We start from the raw sequence: 25,988 nt of genomic DNA on the forward strand, positions 1-25,988 counted from the left end.
GACCGTGACTTATTCCATAACGGACGCAAACAGTTCTGTCACTGAAGAACCGAAATGTAAAGAAAGGAATTATGATCCTTATTACAACATTAATGCTTCGTTGGACCAAACGTGCTTCATGAGATGTCGTTCAGTGGACCCTTACCTTTCTAACTAAACCGGGATTTACAGCTGTGGATGTGTTTATGACTCGTTATTACGACGGATCTGGTATGTACAGCGTTTCTAATGTTCATGTTCTTATGTGTACTGCTTACACAAATGTAGCAAATACAGTCTTTATAAGCTTTCCATTGAAAAACAGCGTTCTGTCGTCGATGCTTGAGGCTTAGATCTTTATAATGATACATAGTTTGTCAAGATTAAATTTGTCCCGTTTCATTTAATCTATTCGTAAACACTGACATGTGCAAGTTGAGAGGCGTTCAGGATGAGGGCGTCTGGGTGCTGGCTAAGAGGCATATAGCCTAGCCTAATTCATTTCTTAATATTGTTTGCAAAAAACACCAGTCTATCAACTTGATCTGGATTAAGTGCGGCTCTATTTAAAATGTTCCCTGCGGTGGAGCGCACAGACGTGTCACGTGCCTGGCTACTAGCTTTTATTCACTTGATTGGGTCATGGGCCTAAGCTACAATACGTCTAGAGTGCCCTCTACTGGATAAGATGCCAAAGAATAAAATAAAAAACAAACTGTCTAATCATAGACTGTAAAAAATGCGCTACACATGGCATTTTGAAATTACGGATATTTCACGTCATGTTCGAATGCATTTTCGAATATCAAATAAAAAGTGACAGCCCTAATGTGTGTGTGTGTGTGTGTATATATATATATATATATATATATATATATATATATATATATATATATATATATATATGTATATGTATGTGTGTGTGTGTGTGTGTGTGTGTAAAACATTAAATATTTTTTTTCATTTTTTTTTTCTTTTTAATTGTTCTGTATTGCTTTTTTCCATTTCAATTTTTTCAACTCCTTTTTTACAGTTACATTTTATATTATATTTTAAAAGCATGTCTAATTAAAATCATGAAGCGTTTATATTATCACATTAATTTATTTAAAGTTTAACAACAATTTCATGTTCAGGGCCCTAGGAAATGTAAAATAAATTTTCACTATATTATTTATATTTTTTATTGTTACCAAATTCTTTGTTTTAGCATGTGTAATTATTTGAATGTATAAACCACTTAATTTATTAATTAATTTTTTTTCTTAAAGTAGCGTTATGAATTAGTTTTTTCCTCAGAAATTGTGTTGTGTATTTAAATTTTTCTGATTATCAAATTAAACTTTTTTTGGCAAACAAAGGGGATTTACTATTACAATTAAAACATGGAAGAAATATGTGATTAATCTTTAAAAAAAAAAAAAAAATTAGTAGTAGTAGGGGGACTTTTATTTTGATGGGTTGGCGTGAATACATTTACAGTTCTGTGTATTTGATGTGACACTACTTTTACTCAAATCATTCATGTTCAAGTCCTCATTTAGTGAGACGGCAGACTGAAATCACCATGAGCGTCAGGCACTCTTCAGTGTATGTGTAGTAAATGTAACCGTGCGTCTGCGCTATTCATTAACAGAGATACGCAGAACATGCAGGATTCATATTTAATTTTTTTTATGGCTGTATATTTACAGATAACATACATATTGTGATTTGAAGTGTAATGACCTACTTTTTTATTGATTAATTCACAGTTTGACACATTCTGTGACACGTTAAACTGCATTTATGTTAAATTCTGCATTTATGACTGGATAAAAACTACACTGCGTGATTTTCCCGCTTGTCAAGCGTCCACTTGCCTGATGTGAATATAAAATATCTTACATACCACCACTGGTGAAAGGACCAGTGTCATGCAAATATATTTGAAAGGTCTGGGCGAAGATATAGTCATGTTCCAGTCAGATCTCGCGAGATCTCATGGCACCCCTAGTAAACAGATCAGGGTGTACTGTCCCGAATCGTACCATACTGTACTGACCCATACCATTCATTGGATATGAGCCATAAATTGCATCTTGAAACTAATTTTAATTTTGCTCAAAAATAGACAAATGTATCTATGATAATCACATAGGATATGATTATGCCTCAAATTACTTCCTCATTGCTAAACATCATTTATCAAAACAACCAAGCTTAGTAGTCTGACAGTTCTTCACTACCAAACTGGTTTGATCCAGCTGTTTAAACGTTGCTTGCTAAATGACTTATGCTGAATGACTACTACTACTACTACTACTATTATTATTTTTAATATTATTATTATTATTTTCTGTGCACACAAACAATGGTACACTCACTGATTAAATGCATGCTGCAAATCATTAAGTTCACTGCTAATCTATAGGACATACTAGGCTAGGTGAGAGTAGAAGAAGTGCATTGCATGTGAAACATGAAACTGGTTATCCTGGTTTCACCTTTGTCACCCTGCCAAGCTTTGATTTATGGTCACCAGTATCTGGAGAAACCATAATTTACTGTCAAACCTAGTAATGCATGCTGTCAGATTCCACACACATACGTGCTCAGTTACAAACACTGCAAATTTGCAGTGCAACACAGTAAGACTGGCTCCACGTACTGTTGCATGAAATGTCTTCAGATGGAAGAAAGTTTGTAACGGAGCAGCATCAAAATTAAATCATTACCAACCAATTGTGTGTAATTATTAGGGATGTAATGATTCACACAAGTCATGATTCGATTCACAATCCGATTTGATTATTATTTTATTTTTTTTATAAAATTTGATTTAAGACGAATTAAATTAAAAGTGCAATATGTGAAATGTTTTGTTATATTGTTTCAAAGTCTTCAAATCCCGATAGCAATCATTTAAGTTAAGTGATTTTCTGTGGAAGGTGTAGGACCAAGAAAATACCAAGCTCGGTCCGAGCGATTTAAATATCTTTCCTACCTGCCTGTCAACGAATGTATCTGCATACCTCTACGCACCCTTTTCACAGTTTTGTAGTACTTTTAAAGTTTTCTCGCTGGTCAATGACACATGTTGTAGCCCAGCAGTTCCCATGCATGTCTTACTCAGTTAACACACCTGATTCAGATGACCAACTCAAGCTACGTGAATGAACTGTGTTCCAATCGATATTATACCTACACCGTGTTTATTGCTCCCTACTCCCTGAGCAGGGGTTTAGTTCACTTCGGAACATGGACTGGAATTGGGAAGCGCTGATGTAGCCTATTGTAGTAAGGTTGTCTCTGGTATTCTGCTCTGTGAGCATAAATGCATTCAGGGGGCGTGGCTTTGGACAGTGATTGCAGGGAGCATGGGACATTCGCTTTCAGTGCTATCAGAATTCGCCTACATCGAACGGCCAGTTTGGACTACATCCCTCTACTTCATTAATGACGTCACTAGAACAGTTTTTTGACTAACCTCCGCCCACAGGAATACACAAAAAAGGGGGCGGGGTCTTGTTGCGCTCCCATGGAGAAGAAGAAGAGTTGCGTTTTTAGATTGTGTTTGTCACCATGTTGTCGAAACGCTGTTATTTTCATCTCTGAGTCCAATCACCTTTGTTTTGCCTTCCCAGGGACACTGTACATAGAGATCAATGGTTACAATATATGTTTAACTCGGTTCCCGAAAATTATAATCCACATGTAAAACTATGTGCAGCACATTTTGCTGAGGACAGCTTCCTCAATCTCAATCAGTTTAATGCCGAATTCGCACAAAGATTATTCTTGAAAGATGGAGCAGTTCCCTCTTTGTCTGGAGAAGGCGTTGTTTATGGACCACAACTGGTAAGTGTATTTTAATTTGGTTTGTTTAACAGTTTCTGTAACTTATTACACAAAGGGCAACGCTGTTTAGCTTTAACTAGATGGTAGGGCTGTGCAAAAAATCGAATGCGATTTTCATGCGGATCTCATCAAAGGCGATTAGAAGTACACCTCTAGCACGTGCGTTCAGATCAGGATTGCCAGGTTTTCAAAACAAATCCTGCCCATTTGCTTCTCAAAACTAGTCAAAAACTAGCCTAATCGTGTTTCCAGGAGGGCAACGTGCGCTAAGCTGCTGTCGAATCACAACACCAGAACCGCTGGCCCAATCAGAACTCGTTACATATTTCTGAAGGAGGGACTTCATAAAACAAAGGAAGACATCAGCCCGTTTCTATGACAGTGAAAACAGAGGTATACAGAGAAGTAAATTGTGTGAAAAATACAGTGTTTTTTCATGCACGAAACATGAACACGTTATTGCATACTGTAAACTAGGGGTGTGCCGGTTTCAGAATTGGTGATGACGGTTATGACGTGAGTCAAATGTGACGGTTTATAACATAACCGTCGGGGGGTGGATGGGGGTTGTTCTTGGAGATAGCGGGTTAACTCTGTGTCAGCGTGCGCTCTGATCGGTAAAGAGGCAGAGATTTCAGACCTCCGTTTATTAAGGAGATCTGTCACAAAACTTCACAAAACACAAATCATCCGCGCCAACGTTTTTTGAGCAAATTTCAAAGCTGCACCCGCCCGCCATCCGATGCAATGCTTTGCTGATGCGAGCTGCAAAAAAAGCCATTGCCATTTGCGCATTAGCTCCGCCCACTACCGGAGAAACTGGTATGTCTTCTGCTTGTTCGAAAATGAATATGAATAATTCTAAATGAACTCCATTATTTTGACAGTAGAAGACAACAAAGAATAGTTTACATATAGCGTGTTGTTTAAGCGTGGTAAGACTCTCGCTCTCTCTCTCTTTGCATGTGTGAGAAACAGCGCTATCAGTAAAGTGACGGTGAGTCGTGCGCCTTCACAAAGAGTTAACAGAGCATCAAATACAGGTGCGCTGTGCGTCCATTGAGATGAACTGAAAAAGTTCAGATCGCTTGAAGGAGAGAGAACTCTGAAGCTCAGATGCTGAAATTAATGCAAGCGTCATGCGCTTCAGTCTATGTAGTAAACAAACCTGCACGTCTCTGCCATTCATTAATTCACACAGAGACGCGCAGAACACGGATTTATAGTTTAAACAACTTTTGCGGCTTAACATTTACAAATACTGGTCCATATGGAGATTTGATTTGATTATTTTATGCTAACTTTGGCAAATTCCATGACTGTCCAGATTAAAATGCAACTTTCATTTTCATGACTGGATTTCGAGATTCCGTCCTCGTTTTCTGCTTCGCAGAAATCATAGAGCAAATTTCAAAGCCGCACCCGCCCGCCATCCACTGCTTGTTTTGCAGTCTATGCCGATGCAATGCTTTGCTGATGCGAGCCGCAAAAAAAAGCCATTGTCTGTTCTAGAAAGGATGCAGCAAATATATTTAATGCTAATGAGGCATAGGCCTACGCTGAGTTTCATTTACGATGAGATGTGCTCTAGTTCACAGTGCAGTGCAAGTGAACGCGGCGCGCTGGTGCTTCCATGTCACGGTTATCATTGTCTGCTATATTAGCTTTTTATTTATTAAAATACATGCAATTGGTTGATGAAACATTTATTAAAATTAAGATAAGATTTGTACAAAACGAAATTCGTTTTTAAGAAAAGTTTTCTACAAAGCAAAATTTTATGAAGTGGTAAATATCATGTCTGACGATTTACAAAACTTCATTAAGTGGAAAAAACCATGTCTCCCAATATATTGCGCATCTTATGATCCTATCTAAAAAATGAAAATAATTTTTGCTAAAAAATGTTTGTAAAAAAATATTTTAATGACACGGTTTTGGCGGTTATAGAGTTCTAATGACGGTGTTCAACTATAACCGCCGGTCTCACGGTTATATACTAACCGTCACACCCCTACTGTAAACACAATCAGAGCTTCAAAAAAACATGAAAAACGGTACCTTTAATCGTTACATCCCTAGTTATTATTATAGGTAATTTGCCTTTTGATATTTTTAAATGGTTGGATTTCACTCATTTATTCCTCGTATAGCAGTTTTCCAGAAATCAGATCTCACAGCATGTTAAATCAGCATGATTTAATATCATAATTTAAAAAGTTCTGGAAAAAAAATTATCGTATTAAGTATGATAAGCCATGTGATCTGACAGCAAAACAAACAAAAATCCGGTGATGGTTGGACTCATTTTGTTCCAATATATAAAGCTCTAGATCTTACGTTATGCCTTAAGCCGCGTTTCCACCGCAGGAACTTTACCCAGGAACTAGGGACTTTGGCCTGGTACTTGGTGTGTTTCCACCGCAGGAACCAGGAACTAAATAAAGTTCTGGGTAAAAAAAAATGCCCCTCAGAAAGTCCCTGCTGGCGAGGTGGTACTTTTTCAAAGTTCTGGAACTTTCGGGGGCGGGACTTTGGCGCTAAACATTCTGATTGGTTGAGTTCACGCAGCATTGGTTGAGTTCAACCACCATTTATTCGGATCAACATTTTCAAAATATTACTGTTATTGTGTCCTGAAATGTAATTTTAAAAGTATTTCAGGTGAGAATGTAGTTGTTTAAAACTCAATTCTGTGGTTTATTTATAAAGACAGCGCCTATTTAAAAATGTGTTTCGCCGATGTCTCTTTAGTGGTTAAACATAACATAATTCAGCTGCGGGGTAAATCTAACAGGTTTTCTTTGGTCTGTAGTCAATTTATCTATATGTTAAAATGAAAATAAAAAAGGCAAATTTATATAATATTTCGTTTCATTGTAATGGCTGCATATACACATATCCCTGAACTAAGTAAATTTCTGCAGCTGTTATTATTATTCTTAAATGAAAACCAAAGGAGGCAGTGGTATTTTATATCCTATTTCGTTTTATTGTAAATATACAGAGAGGAAAATTACAGGATTCGCGTCATCGCTGACATCACACTCCCCAGTCGAATGCACGAAGTCAGAACTAACTACCGATGATGCACGTCCAAAATCAGCGTAACTTTTTTTTTTTTTTTTTTAAATCAGCGGTACTTTGTATTGAGAAACGCGCAGACCTACGTCACCATTCTATTTGCCTAATCAACACGGTACTTTACACCGTGGTGGAAATGCAGAAAGCAACAGGTCTGGGGGGAAAAAAGTTCCTGGGAAAAAAACGCAGACACAGACTAAGCTTGATGACGTCAGCAACCTGTCTGACAGATGTAGATCTTCTAGTAGCTGTACGTGCAAACTGCCATCGTTAATCTTGCAGAGATGGCGAGCTTGAGCAGGGAGTTCTTTGGCGTGAGTGAGCAGGAGTAAGTATTCTGATTAATTATTTTGTATAGTATTTTAAAATGTAACGCCAGTACGCCATATTAAGTTAATTGCCTGCGAGATTCTCATCCTGTCTGTACGGTAATTTCTCTACTGTGCGACAGTGAGTCGAGTGGTTATGACGCAATCGTTAGCCTATTTTTACAAAAACAGTTTCCACGGGGCCATAATGTAATATAGAAGGTAATGGAGCCCTTTATACATTGTCGTGTATCTTTAGAAATAAATAATGTACAAATTATTGGAGTCTTTAATCGCCTCAGATGTAAAGTTATTCGCTGTCAAAGTGACGCCAAAATGAATGGGAGTCAATGGGATGCAAACGCAAGTGAAGTTCTGCTACAAGATGGCGGCACGCGGCCGACTTCAACTTCCGGGCGACTTCTTTCCCACCTGGTTTTGACAGGATTGAGAGCATTGCTGTTTAGAATAAACCTGTACACAGTATTTTACAATGACTAGGATATTATAGTGGTTATTTTGCTGTCTGTTGTAGCATCATGCTCTGATTTTTTTAAGCCCAAAATGAAAAGTTTGATAACCATTTAAAGAAGTGCTGCAACGATTCGTCGACGTCATCGATAACGTCGACTACCAAAATAGGTCGACGTGCGTGAAATGCGTCGACGCGTCACACTGTTTTTTTACATCTCACGTAATGGCATACTGGGAATGGAGAAAGTTGCATTATATAACAAAAACAGAGACCACTGTTTGGTGTATACTTTAAACAGAGGACAAATAAAATGGCCCTTTGTTCCCTTCACAAAACCGATATGGACCACGGCAGCACAACATCTTTGCGCTCTCCGGTGTTACGGTTTAACTGGTTACCGTGTGATCTGGTGACCAACTTCCTGGTTCAGGTCTGATATTGTGGTGTATTTTGCCGGTTCTCCAAAGAATTGAACTCAGTCAGGGATTTTTCTCTCAGAATAAAAGACTTTATTTTAAGCAAAACAAAGCCGAGAGGTCCTTGCAATGAGATCTCCTGAATGCTATTTGGTTTCTCATTATATACCCTATTCAGGGTGTTTCCAAATAGTCAGTCTTTTCCTTATGCTTGCAATTTTGATTCCTCCCTAGAGAGGAGAGGCCCCTACTTGTTTTGGTATAACGAAAGGCCCCCTTTCTGTATGTCTGACCATATGTTTCTAATCAGTTCTGAACATTCCAGCACGTAAGCATATTCCTTTCTATCCATTACCTATAGGATTATAATGGAAAAACAACTAGCAACAAAAATGGCTAGATTCACATTGATTATTCTTGATTGATTAAAATCTTATTAATAAAAATCTTCCACATATTCTCCCCTTTGAGACTTAATAAGTTTCACATTTGATTATTCTTATCCAGATTGCTACTCCATAATCCAGTCATATTAGTTACACTACCTAGTGACTAAATTAGTCACATTGTATTATCCCCAGTGACTAGATTATGAAATTCCACTCTGAGGGATTACTGGAACCAAACATCTCTCTCCTAATTTGACAAGGAGTGAGTAAAAGATCCAGTCTCCCTAACCCCTCTTTTAATAGTAAACATTGTTAAAAGCATGAATGTGCAAATGGTTCAGCATTTGCCTGGTTATCACAGTTATGTATAAAAGGCATACAAATACATACATCACATCACACATTGATTATCACAAGATTATAAGAGTTGATCTTCAGCTTAGATACCTTATGTATAAATTTCCCATTATCTTGACATCTTTGAATTTAATTTGCTTAACTGTGGCTTTGACTAGTGACCTCAATATAAGAAGTATACATTAAAATAGTAAATCTCCTGTCAATAATGCAATTCCTAAAAACTTTCCCAATTTAGTTATAAACTATGCTCCACATGCTCCTAACTGTAAATCAAGCCAGTCTTACATTTTATTATCTTTTCCAACATTTTTTTATCTACCATTTTTAGCCTTTTCAAATTTGATCAGTTCTTCATTAAATGGTCCCTTCTATAAATACAGCATTGTCCCCCAAACATAACACTTACTTTTCCTTCTTCAATTCACAAATCTTGAGCTTTTCTTTTTTTGCTCCTTTCATTCTATTTGTTGCATCCAATTGCTCTATTTTCCCTTCCAATCTTCCTACATCCATATTTCCCTTCTCATAACCTTCAAATTCTTCATCTACCATTACTTAACATTCTCTTTCCACCTTTTCTTTTCTATTTGTTGGCTCATATCTGCTCCCAAGTATTTTGATCTCAGTAGCAGTCCCATCACTCTCTCATTCCATCTTCACCAGGGAGACTCTTTGCGAGTTGTTGCAATGGTCTTTCCCTCGTTGGCAAGGGTGGGTCGTTACTAGCACGCCCTTCATCCCTCACTTCATGCTGGGTGGAGTTGTTGAAGCTGGTTGGCATCTTTTAAGGTTAGAGATGTGAACTCAGGTGTCACGCTGTAACCGTTTTGCTGATTAATGCAAGGCTCTCCCTTGAGATCATAACTGCACTCTCACTGGTTCTCTTTTATGGAGCGAAGCATTCCTTGGCCTTACTAGAACTGCTGTCATTTGTAAATGGAAAACTTAAGAATTTTTTGTTAGTGTTATCAAGCATGCTAATTTGCTCATCTTGCTAGTCGTCCTTCTTGGTGTAACCTGTGAAAATGTAATGTGGGTTGAGGGCTGTCTTGGCCCCTTTTTGAGCTTTAACAATTCCAGTGCTGTCCTTATAATGAGAAAAGGGTGAATGCCCATTTGTTTATAATATAACAAGAATTTGGTTTTACTCCGTTATCAGCATACTTACTATTGTTAAATTAATTTCCACTTTATTCTCAACAATTTGCTTATTCAGTTCTCTCTCTTTTTTTTTTTTATTTGTAAACTGAGTTCCACTATATCACTGGATAATTTATCTATCTTGCTCAGTAGCATAGGTCTTTTGCCCTGGAAAACACTCATCCCACTGTATTTATTTTAACAGTCAGAAAAATAATATTTCATCCTTTTGACACAATCAGGTCCATCATGATATGCTGAAAAGAAAGTTAGATGTGGGGTAGACAGAGCAAGCTTGCTTTGCTCTGCCTTCCCATGTTATACGCTGCGCATGTGTGGCACTGTTTTTCTTTCTGCCACAACAAAGACCTAGGTACTGACCAGGAAACTTAACCAAATTCATCCATGGTCATTATTTTACTGGGCATAAGTTTGCCCTGTGGGCCAGCATTCAAATGTGTATACAGCTGTTTGGGCAAATTGATTGAATTGCCTCAGTGTCTCGTCAGACACACTCTTTCATGCCATACAACACCATTCATACTTTTTCACACACTTTCACTCCCCATTTTTGCCAAAAACTTTACTTTTCTTTCTTTCCTTCCTTTTTCCAAAATCTCATAGATGAATTTGTTTAGAATATTAGGCCTAGGCATTGGGCATTTGAGAGAGCCAATTATCATTTCTCAAATGTCATGTGTTTGTCTAATTTAAAGTTTAGTCAAATACTTTTTTGTTATTGTTCATGAGCAACTCTGAGAAGAGGATTGGAGATCTCTGTAAATCTTGGATCCATGGCCATCAACATTTCCATCTTGTTATCCCCAGTGATTACAGCATATGTGATTTCATGATTTTAGAATATTTTTTTTTCATTCATTATTATTTTATTCAGTTTTACCTTAGAAAATTACAAAATGGAGTGACCAATATTTCTATTTTGTCAACCATATTTTTTTTTTCTATTGTTCATCAAGATTTTTTTTTATTCTCTTCTTTCCCAAAGAGCTCAGCATGGTTTTCAAGTATTCAGTTGTGATTTTCCCCCAGTTGGTTAATGAAACAGTCTTACTCTGCCAAATCCAGCTCCATGTTTATCTGATTGGTGAGTCAAGTACTCACTTCTGTCTGTCAAAATATTATTATCATTATTATTATTATTTTTTAAGACATAAGGCTGGACTGGAACCTATTGAAAAGCAGATTGAGAGAGTTAGTTAAAACACAGAATTTAAGGAAGTGCTGTGAGACCAGTGAATAATCAAGATTAAAACATAGTAAATAAAATAATTAAATAAAATAATTAACATTTGAAGCAGTCTCTGTGTTCATTGAATATGCAGGACCTGTGCATTGAAGGGATGGAAGTCCTTCTGGTTAGATCATCAGCCTGGGCTGTTGTACTGGGTCGTCAGTCTGTGATGGCACTCAAAGACCTGATGTTGTGGTGTACAGTCTCCGTTGTTTTTCTGCTTCTTCTCAGTCTGGCTTCTGGTTGCTTTCTGCCAGAGTTTTGCATTTCATAATGTTCTTTTCACCCTCAGGAAAAGTCTCAAGTGAAAGATTCACCTTTTCCTGCTTTAATTTCAGTCTTTCTCCTTGCTGAAGTGTGGTCTTCTCTTTCAGGAGGGGAGGGGAACATCCATCAGCCCCTCCCTCTTCTTCTCTCTGTAGCTGTGTTTGCTGCTTTGCCACTTCTCCAGTTCATTGCTTTCCTTTGTCAAGGCACTGTTCCAGAAATCATCTGAAAGTTTAACACTCAAAGACTGCATTAATCAAATGTACCTATGTAACTTCTGACCAAATTGTGTCTGAGCAATCAGCTCTTTTTCTAATTTTCACTTTTCAACCTCTTCTTTCAGTGGTCCCTTAATAAAAACACAATCATCTGGTTGAAAACAGCAGTTCTCTTATTCTGTGTTAGTAAAGCAAGTTCTTCATTGCAGGAAAATAGCAAGCATTTTTTCTTCTTTGCAAAATGCAGAAATCAGCTACCTTTATTATCTAAGTATACTGCAATAAAACAAAATAAACCTTCCTTTTTTAACAGTCAGACATGCATATGGTAAAATAAAGACTTCATCATCATCATCTTTCCTTTATATTCGCATACATGATTCAGAATAATCTGGTATTGATGAATTAATGTTTCCTTACCAAAATAAAATAATTCCTATTATTGTAAATAAAATGATTAAATTTAATTCTTTAAGCAACTAGTTCCCTTCCTATTGTAAAATGCTTATGGCTTTTGAATCAATATGTCTATTAACTTGGTCACCCAATCTTGCTCTCATTCCACATTGCACAAGTTATGTATTTTATTTTTTACATTTACACAAGCCCAATCTCTGAAACTCTGTAATGGATTAAATTTCATACTGTGTCCCAGGGATAACAAGATACAAATTTTAGATGTCTTCACATATTAGATATAGAGTTTTAAGCTCGTGCATCTTTTAAATTCATCTATTAATATACGTTATTAAATAATAAATGCATATCTTATTTTAATTAATTTATTATTTTTTCTATATTCCACCATATCTGCCATCTCTATATTAGTCCATTTCTTGGAACATTTGTATTTATTTTTCTCTAAAACAACCTTCATACAGTTAACTTTATTGTTTTAGGGCTCCTGCACTTATCCTTTCTCAACACCAGCCACGCCCGTCTCTGTATCCTAATCACTCTCAAGTGATGGTCCAGGAGGGGAGAGCACCTCTTGCTCCACCCATGTAATACAACTTTAATGTGGAAACTTCCTCCCTTGCTCTCACTCCCACTGCACTGAGCTCAGAAAATTTTCTCCCCTTTCACACAGACATCCAAAATGCAAAATCTATTATAGATCTTGGTTCAAACTTTATTGATACTATTTTCCTATACTCATCCACACTTTCTGCACTCTTTATTGAGCCAGAGTGCTTATTCTTGCATACTTTTTCCCTTAATCTAAGGGATAATCAGTCATTAATTGTCCTTTTATTATCAAGGCTCATCATACATTCATCCCTCTCAAGTGGATACTAGTTGCGTCCAACTCCACCCAGCCACCCTGAAGTGACGGTCCAAGAATGGTGCGCAACTTTTACCCACCCAACACAGAATTTATTTGTTCACACATTCATTCGTCCGGACACAGATACATCCACACAACAAAACACAGCTCTACCTAGAGCTCCTTAAGGGCCCACCTATTCTGTCCTTCGAGAATTTCACTTATACTTTCTCAAAGCGGTATCCGTGGGACTTTTCCTCGCAATTCCTTAACTAATCTGCTTATCCGTTTATCACTGTCCTTACTTGGCACAGCTATCCAATAAACACAGACCATTGCATACAATGTCTTTTTGCCTACCCCATCTTTGTTTTACATCAAGGCTGCCTTCCAAGGCTTTCGTATTAATAAACCAAATATGTGCATGCAGTTATTTCTTCTGGAGTAAAACACCTTTTTCAATTTAGTTATCCTATTATTTTTCTAAATTTGGAAGAGCAGATTTTAAGTGTCCTTACCACTCAGAACTGACCAGTCAACAACACACACTAATTATATAAGCAAAAATTCTTACCTTACTCTATGGTGGCCACCACTGTGTGTGTTGCTCATCAGTCAGCTCAAAAGCAGTCGCCAACTCTGCTCCTTTCCAGTCCCATCTGGGGTGCCAAATCTGTGGTGTATTTTGCCGGTTCTCCAAAGAATCGAACTCAGTCAGGGGTTTTTCTCTCAGAAGAAAATACTTTATTTTAAGCAAAACAAAGCCGAGAGGTCCTTTCAAGGAGATCGCCGCGAGCGAGACAACAGTCACAAACCTACCCAGAATCAGCTCCAGATCTCTGGAAACCATGCTAAACCATTGCAGAACCCTGAATACATTTCATGGTTTGTGATGTAAGAACATTTCATGACGTCTCACACAACTGTAAATTTATGGCTACTGTGGTTTAATTATAAACGCTATCATAAACTCATATTTACCATAGTAAAATAATTTTCTTGGCCTCTTTATTATTTTATACTGTAAAAACTTCAACCACATTGGTTGAAAATGAATAAAGGTTGAAATATTATATTAGAAGTTGTACTTATATTTTTTTTTTTTGTAAAGTTATACAAAGGATTCATTAGCTAATTAAAAAAAGAGCATTAGATTAATAATTTATTGTAATACAAATAATTGTTAGATTAGTCGACTAATCGAAAAAATAATCGTTAGATTAGTCGACAGAATCAATAATCGTTAGTTGCAGCTCTAATTTAAAGCAATAAAGAGGTCATAAAATCAATTAAATGATTTCATCAAATGAAAAAAATATGCCACTTTATGACACAATAGTGTGGCTAAACAACGCCTCCTTCGAAGATCAACACCTGCTTCTACATCACTGCCTGTTTTGGCCCCACAAACCAATTTTATTTATTTTTTTTACTTTCACTTTCTCTATAGCAGTGTTGGGGAAGTTACTCAAAAAATTTAATTAGTTACTGGTAAACATGTCTAATTAATTTAAATAATAACACTTATACATTTTCACTGCAATTTATTAAGTTTAACAAAAATTACATGTTTAGGGCCCTATGAAATGTTTTATTTTTTCTTCACCATATGTTTTATTTTTTTGTTGCATGTTATTATTTAAATGCATAAAAACAACTTAATTTATTAATTTTTTTCTTAAAATAGCCTTATGAAATGTTTTTTCCCCTCAGAAATTCTGTTGTGTATTTACATTTTTCTGGTTATCAAATGAAGGCATAAAACGTTCATTTGGATTTTCTTTTAAAGATAAATTGCATTTCTTTTTTCTTCTGAGAAATATATTTTCAATTGGAGTATGAACAATAAACACAAACTATGCAGCATATTGTAAAAACAATTGCTCATTGTCTTCAACAATACAGTGCAAAAACAGTGCAAATGATTCACAAACTACACACAAAATGAGAATATGTAGAAAGTTGACATGTGCTTTTGAAAGACTTTGGACAGGCATGAGAGGTGTTGGAAAACATCAGCTTGGAGGTAAACTGCTGCCACAAATCTGTATGTAGCACAGAATGTGTAAAGGCCCTTTGCCCCTGGACATCTTCTCACCTCTGCCTCCTCTGCCTCAAATTACTATTACCTTTATTTTCAAATCACTGACACCCAGGGTGGCGGATGCTGCTTTGAGTGTTGCAGTACGATTTGCACTGTTTCTAAAATATAAATTAAGTTCTTGGAGGTAGTCCCTGAAAGTGGCCATGTACCTTATATCATTTGATGAATCCTTGCAGGCAAGGGCCAATCTGTGGGCAGCACAAGCTACAGACACGATCTTTGGAAAACTGTCTTTAAGTTGCTTTGCAACTCCATTCACACGACCGGAATATAAATAAAATAATTTAGCGAAAATCATGGGATACAAAAAATAAAACGATCTCACATGAGCATCAAATAATTACCTGTCATAACGGCTGCCCCGTCAGTCCCAAGTCCATATAGCTTTTCTGTTGGGAGGTCTTGATTCAAGATAACATTCTTGACAGCTACGACAATAGTGTCTGCTTTGCCATCAGCAATAGGGACCAAATCCAGGATGTGATTAAACACAAGTCCCTCTTTATCTATGGATCTGAGAGAAAGCATAGGCAAGTAGAATTCACAGATCATTAACAGCACCCAGAATTTATGGGATTTACATCAAACAAAATAAATGTTCCCATACCGGACATGCAAGTCAAGTTGCCTGCCAACTGACACATCTGTCTTCCAGGCTAATTCCCTGTGATGATTTAATTTTAGTGAGAATTGGCTCCTCTATGACCTCTGCTAAGGCCTCAAGCATGTCGTCAATAATACGATGAGACCTAGTTATTCCTCGTGTCAATCTTGACATTGGGAAAAGGGAAAAAAAGGACTGTAATTTTTATTTATTAATGTAAAGATTAAATGTAATCTTAAGTAATGCCTAGGTGACCTTTACCTTTAATTTCCTGAAGTAGTCGCACCCTAGAATCTCAGCAAGGCTGAAAAGTTTTGGATAATTTGTGTGGTGGGCTAGTTAATTTTTTACGAGCCAGTAAAGGCACTTGAACCCACCAGTGACTGCCTCATGCTCCAAAACAATAGTGGGCTCAAACGAGTTTATGACTGAGATGGCTGTGACAAAATTATTATAAAACTATTTGAAAACTAAAAGTTTATACTTGTTTTTGAAATTGGAACCTACCAGAGGCAAAAGATGCCTGGCATCTGATACTGTCCTGGTGGTGCTCCATAGTGATGTGACGTTCCAAGTAGTCTTTTCTGTATATAATGGCTCCAACCTCAACAAAAGCCCTATTTGCGCGGCCTGTCTTAGGCGCAGGCTTGTGTTGTCTGCATAGTCGACAAAACATTCCTAAAAAAAACAAACACAGCAAAGAATTAAAAATTAATAAAATAATGAAATAAAAATATTATTTTCATTATTGTTTCATGATTACACAAATTATGCAGTTTTTAAATTTACCATGCTGTGTGAGGTACATTACAGCCAACTCTTAAATTGAGGCATCTTTAGCCACTCTGGATCAAATCCAGTGCCTCTGTACTTGCTGCTTGTGCTTGCTGTCCTGTCTACAAGTCACAGACAAATAGAAATGGGACTGCTCTTCCTGAAAAATCAGCTTTTCTGACCTGACCCTGCTTCTACACCTCCCTGTGTTTGCTGTTAACCTCACCTGTTGCTTCAGCCCTACCTAGCTCACCCACAGCAGCAGCATGTTGGCTCCAGTCCTCCTCTCCTACATCTCTACAGCTAACGTTCCCTGCGCCTCTCTTCCTGCTTCAGCAGTGCTGAAAGAAGCCTGGAAATATAAAAAATAAATTAACCGAATAGCTTATCACAAAGGTCGGAATAATGATCTTCTACATGTGTTTCTCTGCTGTGCTATTACCTCTGGTCCAGACTGTATTTGCTTCTCTGGACGAGCCTTTTTAAATCGTTTAAAATATTTTTCAATATTCATCTGGATTGAGGGAGCAAACAGTCTGCGTTTTGATTAAATACTTAAACAATAACGTTATGTAGTAAGGGCAGTCAATATTAACAGCTTACAGCGAGTTAACATTATGTATAACTTACATGGTGGAAATATTTTGCAAAACTGCTATGAAAACAGTTTTCGCACATTTACAGTCAATTGACTTAGAAAGCGCGGTGTGTTTGAACAGATTACAAGACTTCTTTAATTCATAAAAGACAAAATAATTAGAGGAATAACGTTACTGGATTCTAAACCTTAAAGAAATGCCACAAAGACCTCGGAGCAGAAATGAGCGAGAAAATACCTCATATGTGCCGCTCACAGTATAAGGGTCTTTCCTTGTCATTAATTAACACGCTCAGGCCTAACTAACGTCTCTTTACATTAATATTAATTAATAATAATGTCTAGTGCGGCGGCTGTGATATATATATATATATATAAATCTACCAGCGTCCGTTGCCATGATTTTTGGAATGACTGATCGTGAGATGGAAAAAATGACATTTTAGTCGCATAACATTGGTTAAGAAATGGCCGTCATTTCACAATAGTTTTTATCAAAATGTTGCAAGAATCTCATTCTGTAATGGAAACGCGACAACTACATAGACTAACTTCTCAGAGTTATGTTGTGCAAAAGTGTTTATTACTAGCCATTCAACTCCGGATTGATTCTTGAATCTTCGAGCACCAGAAACAATCCGTCCTCCTACGCATGCTGCTTCTTCTTTTGACGCTCGTGTTTTGATTCAGATCGTGCTCGAAGAGGAGGGGCTATTAGCTGCTCATCCTCCATTTGTCAGTTTGTGAGAGAGGGAGAAAAGGGAGAGAAGGGAGCAAACTGCGCGCAGATCTACAATAAAATACAACTTAACCCATATTAAATAGTAAAAAAAAACTGAAAATCAATCCGTGGCGGCTGCGTCTATATTGTGGCGGGTCTGGAAGAACATTTCCAGAGCCTCTTAATATGGAAAGTCAGAAAAGTCTGGTCTATTTATTGAGATCCGCATGCATGCTGCAAGATTGTCTCCTTGCAGCCTATTGCGGATGTTTGTCTTGACCTGCAAATGCATTAACTGTTAAATGTGATAGCTTAACATATAGATAAAAGCAGCAAATCCTATTGTGAAAGTTCATGGTTGAGAAGTCCCTTTCACAGTTTAGCTGGGTCAAAACCTGTAATTCAGTGATGACTGGACTTTTGATGCTTGTCAGGGGCAGGATCATGGCAGTGCATTATGAAAAGAGTGTGTTTACCTCATGATTTTATTTATTTTTATTTATTTATTTATTTTTGGTAGATGGCATAGCTGTCCGATTGGGTATGCATGTTCCTTTTACACTTGGTCACATTAATTTGTCTACTCCAAATTCTGTCCACTATATATAACAGAATACACTTCCGTGACAGATCTAGCCAATGAGTGCAATGTCATTTTGGATGAATTACTTATGAGAGGAAAATTAATCTCCTTTACGTACTACTTTGTCTCTATCAGAAGGACCTATATCTAACTTCACTGTTGTGCCCATGTTTCTCAGAGAGCGTAGCCGGGACCGCCACAAATCCCGCATAAAGGAGAGCAGTCGCTCGGAGAAGTCTGTCACTATCAACGCTCCCCCAGCAGAGCCATTGTTAGGAGACCAGTCAGTGCGAGGAGAAGAGGTTCAGGTGAGAGAGGTTTTCTGTCATTTATAGGACTATATGGTGTGAATCATGAGTTTACTTAAATTTTTAATTAGTGATAACTTTAATATTATTAATACATTTAATAAAACATTAATTAAAAGTTTAATCTTTTTTTATTTATGAATACTGATAAATATGTGATTTTTCTTTTTACTTAATGCAAAGATGTGCTGTGGTGTTCTTAAAAGAAAATGTAAATTCCTTAAACTTTGTTTTTCAATCCAATGTTCTGGAAGTAAATGCACCAATTACATGAATGATTAAGACAATTGTGAGTAATGTTCAATGTTCTTTTTCGTCGTCGTCTTCTGCTGCTGCTGCTTTTGAGTCTATGGCATCCCACAGAACCACATGTGGGAAAGTAATGAAATTTGGCACATGGATAGAGGACAGTCTCATTAACCATAGCAAGTTTGGAGTCTCTAACTCAATGTCTAGCGGTGTGACAATACACTTAGCTCATGAGACAGTAGTCGATATTGGGTTCACAAGAATGAGACAAGACAATATTTTAACAATATTTTCTATCATGAAGTGACCGGTCTATGACTGGTCTTAGACTATTTATGACTGGGGTGCTCTGATTGAACGGCTACCAATCATTGTCGGCTGATAATCACATTGGGTTTTTTGATCTGCGGTCTCTAAAAAGGCTGATCTCAAGAAAACGATGATGCTGATGATGCTGCCATGAAAGGTTTGAAGGTGCTGAGGGTGAGGTACATAATACACATAATGCCGGGTTCACATTACTCCGTTTGCAGTGCATATGTGATGTGTATTTTTTCTTCTTTTCTTGACTTTTATAGAATTTTTGTTTATTACCAGTGTTGGGGGTAACACATTAAAAGTAATGTGAGTTAAGTAATCAGATTAAATTTTTCAAATAATGAATAAAGTACAGTGGTGGACAGTAACGGAGTAGCTTTACTTCGTTACTGTACTTAAGTACATTTTTCAAGTATCTGTACTTTACTGGAGTAGTTTTATTTTGAGTGACTTTTACTTTTACTTCACTACATTCCAAAGCATAAAATCGTACTTTTTACTTCACTACATTTCATAAAACATATCGTTACTCCCTATAATATATCACGTGCTCCGACACGCAGAAGCGGTGTCTGATTCATCATGAACGAACTGAGTCTTTTCAAAAGAAACTTTTAAATCGGATCGCGAATCGCACCAAACGATTCGTTTACGAATTAGAATGATCCGATTGCAGCAGGGGGCAAGGAACTCGACCGGAATTTGAAGTCGGTTGGGGGCTGCCATCTTGTAGCAGAACTTCACTTGCGTTAGCATTCCCATTGACTCCCATTCATTTTGGCGTCACTTTGACAGCGAATAACTTTACATCTGAGGCGTTTAAAGACTCCGTTTGTCCATTATTTATTTCTAAAGATACACGATAATGTATAAAGGGTTCCATTATCTTCTATGTTACATTATTGCCCCGTATAAACAGTTTTTGTAAAAAATAGGCTAACGATTGCGTCATAACCACTCGGCTCGCTGTCGCATTACCGTACAGACAGGAGGAGAAGCTCGCAGGCAATTAACTTAATATGGCGTACTGGCGTTACATTTTAAAATACTATACAAAATAGTTAATCAGAATACTTACTCCTGCTCACTCACGACAAAGAACTCCCCGCTCAAGCTCGCTGTCTCTGCAAGATTAACGATGGCAGTTTGCACACACAGCTACTAGAAGATTTACATCTGTCAGACAGGTTGCTGACGTCCTCAAGCTTCGTTTGAGTCTGCGCGTCAGAAACGGAAGTGCTAAAAAACGCTAAAACTGGGCTTCATTTGTCTCAATTGAGTTCCAATGGGGTCGCTGTGTCCATTTCTTTTACTGTCTATGGATTGCAGCTGTTCTGGAGTCGACCACTCACTGATTCAAATGAACCGTTTAGTGCGAGTCTCCAGAAGTAAGAACCGGGAGATCTTGTGAGCGCGCGTGCGTCTGATGTTGCTAAAAGTAAGTTATGTCGAAATTTTGGATTAATTATTGTAACTGAAAATCATATTTAGGTCAAAACTGTCAGTTGTTTGGGAACTAAATCCGTTGTAAAGAGAGATCTATTTAAGCCCACTGAAATGCTCCAGTGCAGACGATGCAGACACATCAATTTAGGTAAAAAAACAACAACAACAAAAACCTTAAAACAACACAGATTAAATACAATAACTCATGCATGTTCAAATTCACCGCTGCCGTAATGTTATCAGTTTTATTAAAATGTCCTATGTGACGTCTGTTTTTATATTGTTTATCGACAGTAACGTTATACATATGTATATTGTTTTGATTAACTAGACGACTAGACAGACATGAATGTTCATCGTACTGAAAATAAGTAAATCTTGTTAGCTGATGCTAACTGTCTAGCTAACAAGCTTGTTGGTGCTAAGTTGATGTAATTTTTATAAATGTCCAAATATTTTTATTCAGCCAAATGTCCAAATATTTTTATTCAGCCACACACACATATATATATATATATATATATATATATATATATATATATATATATATATATATATATATATATATATATATATATATATATATATATATATATATATATAGATAGATAGATAGATAGATTACATCTGGTTAGAAAAGAAAGGATGTGATGTTCAGAACATGGTTACTACAGTAATTATCAAAGTGGGAAGAGATGCACCCCGTTTGGCTAGGGGTGTTTTTAAACCACAGACAAGGTTTGAGAAAGAAAAAATCATTATGAATTTTTTTTTATTATTTTTTTAGAGTTTTCTTTATTTTCATGACTATGAAAATTGTAGATTCACACTGAAGGCATCAAAACTATGAATTAACACATGTGGAATTATATATGGAATTATATACATAACAATAAAGTGTGAAACAACTGAAAATATGTCATATTCTAGGTTCTTCAAAGTAGCCACCTTTTGCTTTGATTCCTGCTTTGCACACTCTTGGCATTCTCTTGATGAGCTTCAGGAGGTAGTCACCTGAAATGGTCTTCCAACAGTCTTGAAGGAGTTCCCCGAGAGATGCTTAGCACTTGTTGGCCCTTTTGCCTTCTGTCTGCGGTCCACCTCACCTCTAAACCATCTCGATTGGGTTCAGGTCTGGTGACTGTGGAGGCCAGGTCATCATCACTCTCCTTCTTGCTCAAATAGCCCTTGATGCCTTCAGTGTGACTCTACAATCTTCATAGTCATGTAAATAAAGAAAACTCTTTGTATGAGTTTTCCAAACTTATGGTCTGTACTGTAACTTTGATGTTCTGTAAAACAACTAACTTTAAAATACTTTTTTCTTACTGGTGAAAATCAGATGGTAATCTCTGTTTTCTCTCAGGTACATCACAGTGTAAGCTTCACAGTGAGCATTACTCTCATCAGCGTAGTCCATATCAACAACAAAAATATATCTTGACTCCATATAGTGGTTATTTTGGAAAAAATCCCAGGTATTTTGAGCAGTAGGATTATAAAAAAATGTGCTAATATAAAATTAAATTAAGTAGCCTATGTAAAATTGCAAACATCTATCTTGCAGTACTTTTTTACTTAAGTACATAAAAAATTTAGTACTTTTGTACTTTCACTTGAGTAAAATTGAAAAAGGAGTACTTTTACTTTTACTGGAGTAATATTTTACCATATGTATCTGTACTTTTACTCAAGTACTTGATTTGTGTACTTCGTCCACCACTGATAAAGTAACACATTACTTTTTAATTCATAAGAAAATATCTGAGTTACTTTTTAAAAAAAGTGACATTTATTTACTGACAAGTCTCCTGTCCCCATATTGGGAGAAATCAGAAGTACAGAGGCGTTGTGTGTGCTGAGTGAACATGTAGTTCTTGACTAATTGTGAATATGCATTAATTCATCCCACTCAAAAAAAATCCGATTTAGTTTAATCAAAATTAATTAAAACAGTCAAATGCAATCTCAGAATATGACACTAACCTGCAATAATTAAATATGTTAAATAACACGTGTCTAATCACATTTTATTAACTAATGTCTTTGCTGATGACCTTAAATGATCAAGTTTTTTTAGTACCACTTCGGTTAAGGTTTAAAGTAGGGCTGTGCGATATGGACAAAAAAAAAACCTATCACGATTTTTTGATCAATTTTGCGATTTCGATTTTAATCACGATTTTGACTCACAAAGACATGCTTTACAGTCATAAAGGCATTAAGTATAAATTTTAAACATATTTCCAAAAGAAAACCAATGAGAGCTTTATCAAATGTCTCTAGAACAGACATAAGGCAAAATAATCACTAAGTAATGATGTCAAACAAAATGTCTAGACATATGGAAAAATAAATAAATAAATAAAACCATGTTCAAGGATTTTTTTTTTTTCTTTTTTTTTTTTTTTTGCCATGCATTGGTCCTAGAGCTCACTGTAGCGGTGCCTCAGGTGTTCTATGTTTTGCCCGAGTGGCAACCTCGCGCTCTCACTCGTGAAGCCAATAAGGAAGTGACTAAAACTGCAATTCATCGACTGGCTGCTTGAGGCTGGCTGCAGAAGAGAGTAAGTCCCATAGACTCCCCATGTTAAAATGCCCAATTTACAGCAGAAAAAAACATGTTTACAGCCAGTTTCAAAAAATTATTTTGGTCTATATTGCTAATTTTGCCCTTCATGACAACTGTGAGGGGGGTGGATTTTTTTATAACTCATCCGTTTAAATTATATTAATCCTTAAAGTTCTGCATAATTAAGGCCATGGCCACTTGAGTGACAGGTGGATTACCGATGCTGACAATGCCGTCGCACTAGGTGGAGTGTGGTTTCAGCAATCAGCTCCCGCCTTTTTGCCCATTTTCGATTATCCAGGAGAGTCGTGCGGTGACGCACTGCCAAGATGGCGACGGCCCGCTCTGCACACTTTAGGCTTCAAAACCGCTATTGAGGAGTCTATGGGTGACGTCAAGGACACTACGTCCATATTTTTTTACAGTCTATGGTTTTGCCCAATATATTTATTGCCCAAGGGTCAGACATACTCCATCTGCAGTGCGTATACAGTAAGTTATGTGTACGCGGTTCAGAAGCAGCAACGAGAGCGCATTATTGTATCGCGAAAGCACATTAAAATAATATGCGAATCTATCCACTCGCACCAGTGATGCGCGGGTCAATGTATTAATAACCCGCACCTTACCGACTTTTTCAACTAACCTGCCTGCAACTCGGACTGCAAAAATAATAAAATTAAAATATTTTACCCGACCCGCATTTTTAAAAAGCATTAAATGCTCATCGTAGCATGATTGGGCCATAGGAACATAGGCAAAACTAACTAGGCAAAAAAATAAAAAAAGAATTATTAAAAAAATCGTCAGTAAGCTCATAATTTGTACTAAAATAGTCTAGTCTGGCTATGTCTATTTGTATGTTTCTGCAAGGTCAGCAGACATTGAGGCTCGGGTTTGTTCTGAGCTCGTGAGCAGAGAGCGCATTTCTGGATATCCCGATCCGCTCCCTCATTTCGTGTGGTCTCGCTCAACCCATAATGGCCTGCTGGTTCGAAAATATGCAAGGAGTCATTTAATTGTTTAGTAATAAACTGGTGTTTTCTGTGTTTGATGATGGAGACTCGCCATGAACGCCAGAGAGAAATGCACATTTCATATGGATTACATCAGAGAATAGCCCGTTTATTTTGGTTTGAATATTTTCGTTTAAAAGAAGACATTTCAAGCTGTCTGTAATATATAGCCTATATTTCTGAAATCTGTGAGGCACACGCTGAGTTTCGGGTTGGTTCACGAGCAATGCAAGAGATCGTGCCGGCGCCTTATTACATTGTCTGCTAGGCTATATATTTGCTTCTTCTTTATTAAAATACGGGCAACTGATTGATAAAATATTGATCAAAATTAAGATACAATTTATACAAAACAAAAATCTTTTAAAAAGAGTTTTCTATCAAACAAAACTTAATGAAGTCGTCAAAATCATGTTTTACCAAAAACAGCGACGTTGCTCCCCATGCGTCATCTTTGCCGCCTCCATCTCTACGTGCAGACTGAGCTTGTGCGTCATCTTCATGCCAGTTATTCAGCCAATAAAGTGTAGGCCTATGTATTTAAAAAATGTGTCTAGTACTAGGGCCCTACCGGCAGCGACCCGAATATCATTAAAAATATTTTTGAATGACTCGTAACCGCGGGCGACCGCAGGCACCCGCTCATTTTGGATCAACCCGCGCATCACTGACTCGCAGGCAGATTACCTTTGCTCTGTTAACAAAGCCAGATGCGCATGATCAGATCATTGACTGTATAAGGATCGGATATATGCTGCCTTACAACGTGTCTCCTCTCACTCAACCTGTGTCCTGTGCACTCACAACTCTCTCTGTGCTCATGCGCAAGATATTAAATCTTTTCGCACCTTTCTATTTATAACCTTTTCTGTTCTCATCTTTTTACCGCATGCAGTGTGAACGTTCTGTTGCGTTAACATGGGCTGGAAAAAAAGGCTACGCATCACAGACAAAGTGTGTGAACCTGGAGTTAGTCTGCTCTGTTCTCGCGCTCCACTTACAGGTAGGTGCGCTGCATCCTCATTGGTTCAGATAACCTACTGCGGGAGGTCGGGGCTGCAGAAAATCTTCGATTTAGAAATCGTGCACACTCAAATCGCGATTTTATTTCGATTTTAATTAATCGCACAGTCCTAGTTTCAAGTGAACTGTACTATTACCAAAACTTGACAAACTCTGCTGATCACGAATTGCCTGCAAATAATAGTCACTTTCTGCGTCACTGAACAAAACACAAAAGAACCGCTAAATATAAATCAGCATAGCACAACACAGCACATCGGAAAAGGCTGAGCCAGTTCTTCAGCGATGATTATAGATGAGGACTCCTGCCTGTAGCTATATTAAGGCCAAGTCTCATTGCAGTGACAGACGCGAACCAATGTGGAGGAACACTAAATTATAATAAGTCACTTCTCAGCCATTCCATGACGCATCAGGTGCCAGTGCAGCATGTTCAATCAGCGAAAACAGACACCAACAGTGGTAACTTACTGTGACAAAATCCCCCAAAAATTGTCTTTTGCTGTCTGTCAGTGAGTTGTAAATTGGTCTTTACAGAAGGATAAGTACAGCTAGTCTGTATTTTTTTTTTAATAATTATATTCATATAGTTTGCAGTACATTTACAGCAGTACTACAGTTTAGTATGGAAATTTTCTTTATGCGCAGAATACTCAAATTACCCTTTGCTGAAATGT

The 25,988-nt window shown here is 37.1% G+C and overlaps 1 protein-coding gene across 1 annotated transcript in view; it reads left to right on the forward strand.

Annotated features, from left to right (window-relative positions):
• The window catches only part of LOC127949650 (vang-like protein 1), a 111,881-nt gene that overhangs the window by 26,821 nt on the left and 59,072 nt on the right, over window positions 1-25,988 (forward strand). The window contains exon 3 of the mRNA XM_052547101.1: window positions 18,558-18,687. Within this exon, the coding sequence (XP_052403061.1) occupies window positions 18,558-18,687 (130 nt within the window). The remainder of the gene's footprint in view (window positions 1-18,557; window positions 18,688-25,988) is intronic.

This window comes from Carassius gibelio, chromosome B1 (genome assembly GCF_023724105.1).
Source record: "Carassius gibelio isolate Cgi1373 ecotype wild population from Czech Republic chromosome B1, carGib1.2-hapl.c, whole genome shotgun sequence".
NCBI classification, from domain to species: Eukaryota; Metazoa; Chordata; class Actinopteri; order Cypriniformes; family Cyprinidae; genus Carassius; species Carassius gibelio.